Source organism: Alligator sinensis, unplaced genomic scaffold, assembly GCF_000455745.1.
Source record: "Alligator sinensis unplaced genomic scaffold, ASM45574v1 scaffold553_1, whole genome shotgun sequence".
Lineage (NCBI taxonomy): Eukaryota > Metazoa > Chordata > Crocodylia > Alligatoridae > Alligator > Alligator sinensis.
Window position 1 is genome coordinate 1,315,114 of NW_005842389.1, and position 3,173 is coordinate 1,318,286.

A 3,173-nucleotide genomic window follows, 5' to 3' on the forward strand; every position below is an offset into this window, starting at 1 on the left:
TGCGGGCCACAGGAGGGGTGTCCCCCAGCAGCAGGGCATCCATAGGATTGTCCCAAGCCCAGGAGGAAAGAAGTCTGGCCGATGCTCTGAGTACTGAGGGCTGCTGCAGCACAGGCCTCAGGGAGACAAGCATGAGTCTCTATGTGTCAGAGCACCCTTCCCTGCCTGCTCTGGGAGGGTCTTCAGAGTGCGTGGGAGATAGCTCTCAGCTCCCTGAGCTGGTCTCCCCAGGCCACGAGGCCTTGGGCTGGAGAAGTGAGTGGTGTGACACTGTCCCCCAGATCCCCTGCCTCCCCCTTAGCTATGCTGCAAGATCCTGGCACAGGGCACAGTCCTCAGCCAGGCAAGGGAGCTGTGGCAGTGAGGCTGCAATGTTGCAGACAGGCTACTGAGCCCTCCCAGGCTGGGCACAGCCCTGTGCCAACACACCTACCTGCTTTCACGATGTGGCCTGCAGCTTGCATCATTTCCCCCTGCCTACAGGACAGCGCTGCTCTCCACTTCCCAGCCCTGCACTGCCCTGCACCTCAGGAGGTCTGCAGGGAAACCCTGCTCCAGCAAGCATGGGCACACTGCTCCTGCAGAGCACAGCAGGGCATCACAGTGGCGAATGAGTCCCTGCTGCTCTGGCCCCTCTGCTCCCTGCCTGCGACAGGGCTTGGCAGAGAGAGGGCAGGGCTGACATCTTTGCAGCACGGTGGCTGAAGCAGCTCCATTGCACATAGCTTTGCTGCTTTCTGGGCATCACCAGCAAGGCTTGGCACAGGATACTCACTTCCTCGGAGCGGCTGCTTTAGAAAATTGCCTCTACCCCCAGCTGCTGAGACTGGCTGGCAGTGCCAGGAAGGATCCTGTCCCAGAGGCACCAGGTCAAGCTGGCTTGTTCCACCAAGGTCTGGCCTGGCCCAGTTGAGCACCAGAAACCACTCCATCCCCCCACCTGGAAAAGTCCTGCCAACCATGTCCAACCATGTGACATTCACCCGGACACGCTGGCACCTTTCCAGCTCTTCGCTACCTGGGGAAAGAGGGCTTTGCTGTGTGCAACTCCTGATAGGTAACTTCTGCCCACTGCCTGCCAGTTGTTGCTTGGTGGGAGCACCTGGGATTTGTGTGCCCGAGTCTGCTGACAGGAAGAGCCCAATCCTGCTTATTACTTGGGGGCACAAGACCAGGATCATGTCACTCCTCAACCTGCTCTTTGGTGACCTAAGCAGGCCAAGTTCCCAGAGCCTCCCACAAGGACTGCTTTCTGATCTTTGCATCACTCCATGCCCTTTCCAAGCCCTCTCTGATTCATCAGAGCTAAGAGCCAAATGTTGGTGTTAGGCATCAGTAGCAAAGCAAAAGGTCATGGAGCAAGTCCAGGTGGGTTTACGCAGGGGCCACACTCACCTTCCAGCCAACTAGGGGGGCATACAGGCATGGCCAGCCTGATGTGCCTCCAGGGGCTCCTGGGAGCTGGCAGCCCTGGGACTCTCCTGGCACCCTCTAGAAATCCCTGCTTAGTGATGATCCCCCACGTGCACTTCTGTACATTGCAACCTGAGCCCTGCCAGTTAGCCACTTTTCAAACATTTAATGTGTGCTATGTTGATTTAGTATCATGGTATTGTTCTATGTGGCATTCACACCTTGTCAAACAAATTTATAATCTCATCCAAATAGGAGACCAAGCTATTTGGACCAAGTCTCCTTTCTGTTAGTCCATGCACTTTTATCACCTCCTACAGTGACTGAGTTATACCAGTCCTGTATCAGATGTTCCAGGATTTCACCTGGGATCAATGTCAGGCTGAAGAGACGCTGCTGGGCCTTCGTGTTAACCCTCTAAAATGCTGACACCACCATAGCTTTCCTTCAGTCCTCTGGAGCCTCCCCACTGCTTGAAGACTTACTGAAAATCAGCATGGACGGCCCCCAATCTCCTCAGCCAGCTCTTTTAAAACTCTTGGACTCAGGTGTCCTGGACCTCCTTTTATTAAAACTAGCTTAATATCTTCTTGGGTGATTACTGGAAGGAAAACAATTGCATCCTCATCTGCCAGAAGTCCATCATCTGGCTCTTCCCCAATACCGAACAAAACGATGTATTGAACACTTCTGATTTGGTTATTATTGACACTGCTACCATGCCCACAACATCGCTGGGTTTCCTTTTGTTTCTGCTTGAATAGCTCCTCCTTATTCTCCTGCACACCGCTGGCTACTTGTGTTGCATTGCTTCCTGTATTATACTTTCACTGCTCTTAGCTTCAGTCATATTTATTACTAGCAATGTTACCGTTTCCTGTTTAGACATACTCTCTTGTCCAGATTACAAGTGACGCTGCCTATAATTCTGGAGTTTAGGAAAGAACACCTTTCCCCCGTACGACATTCTGCACGAATGCATTCAGTGTTTCTGCTAGGATTAAGCAGACCCAGGCATTACACCGTGGTTTCCAGGGACCTGATTAGAGGCTGACATTTGTCAGCCCTTGTGTAAGTCAAGGGCAAGTTTTATGGGTTTTTTGGGGAACAAAGGTCAACTTCACTTTAAGAGCTGGTCTCACTTCTCAGCTGAGCCTTTTCATAAAATCCCAGAGCAGTGGGGCTGGAAGGGAGCTGTACAGGTCCTCTAGCCCAACACCTGCCTGAAGCAGGATCAGCTCTATCCAAACCCTCCCATAAAAACCATCATCTAAACTCTAGGAAAAGCTGCTCTCAGCCCTGATGCAACACAGACCTAACACCCAAACCTGCCACACACAAAGCAGGGGAACTGAACGAAGCAGCCCACACGCTACTTCTGTGAAATATCAATATACGCTCCAAAGATCTGGGGTACCGGCCAGGGGGGGGAAAATCCCTTCCTGACCCCAGTGCAGCACCAGTCTGACTCCACACAGGGGCAGACCCCCCCAGCCAGGCACCTCCAGGTTTAAGTCTGGGCAGGAGCATTGGTCCAGCCTGGCTCAACACACCCTGACCAGGGAGCAGCGAGGTCGGGGGAAGCAACCAGCAATGATGTTTGCAACTCATCGCGGCAGTGCAGGGCTCGGGGAACCTGCTCTGAACCCAGTCGGGTTTCCGTCGCTGCTAGCTAAGCCCCCACTTCCCAGCCTTGCTCTCGCCCCTCGCAGAGCAGCTCCCCTGGCCCCGGCCCCGGCCCGTGCGCAGCCCCGCCGCGC

General features: G+C 54.0%; 1 protein-coding gene across 1 annotated transcript in view; it reads left to right on the forward strand.

Moving 5' to 3' along the window:
• LOC112551241 overlaps window positions 1-2,241 on the forward strand; it is a 14,701-nt gene extending 12,460 nt beyond the window's left edge. The window contains exon 2 of the mRNA XM_025211128.1: window positions 1,669-2,241. Coding sequence (XP_025066913.1) covers window positions 1,669-1,834 — 166 coding nt within the window. The 3' untranslated portion in view covers window positions 1,835-2,241. The remainder of the gene's footprint in view (window positions 1-1,668) is intronic.
• Window positions 2,242-3,173: the final 932 nt, after the last annotated feature.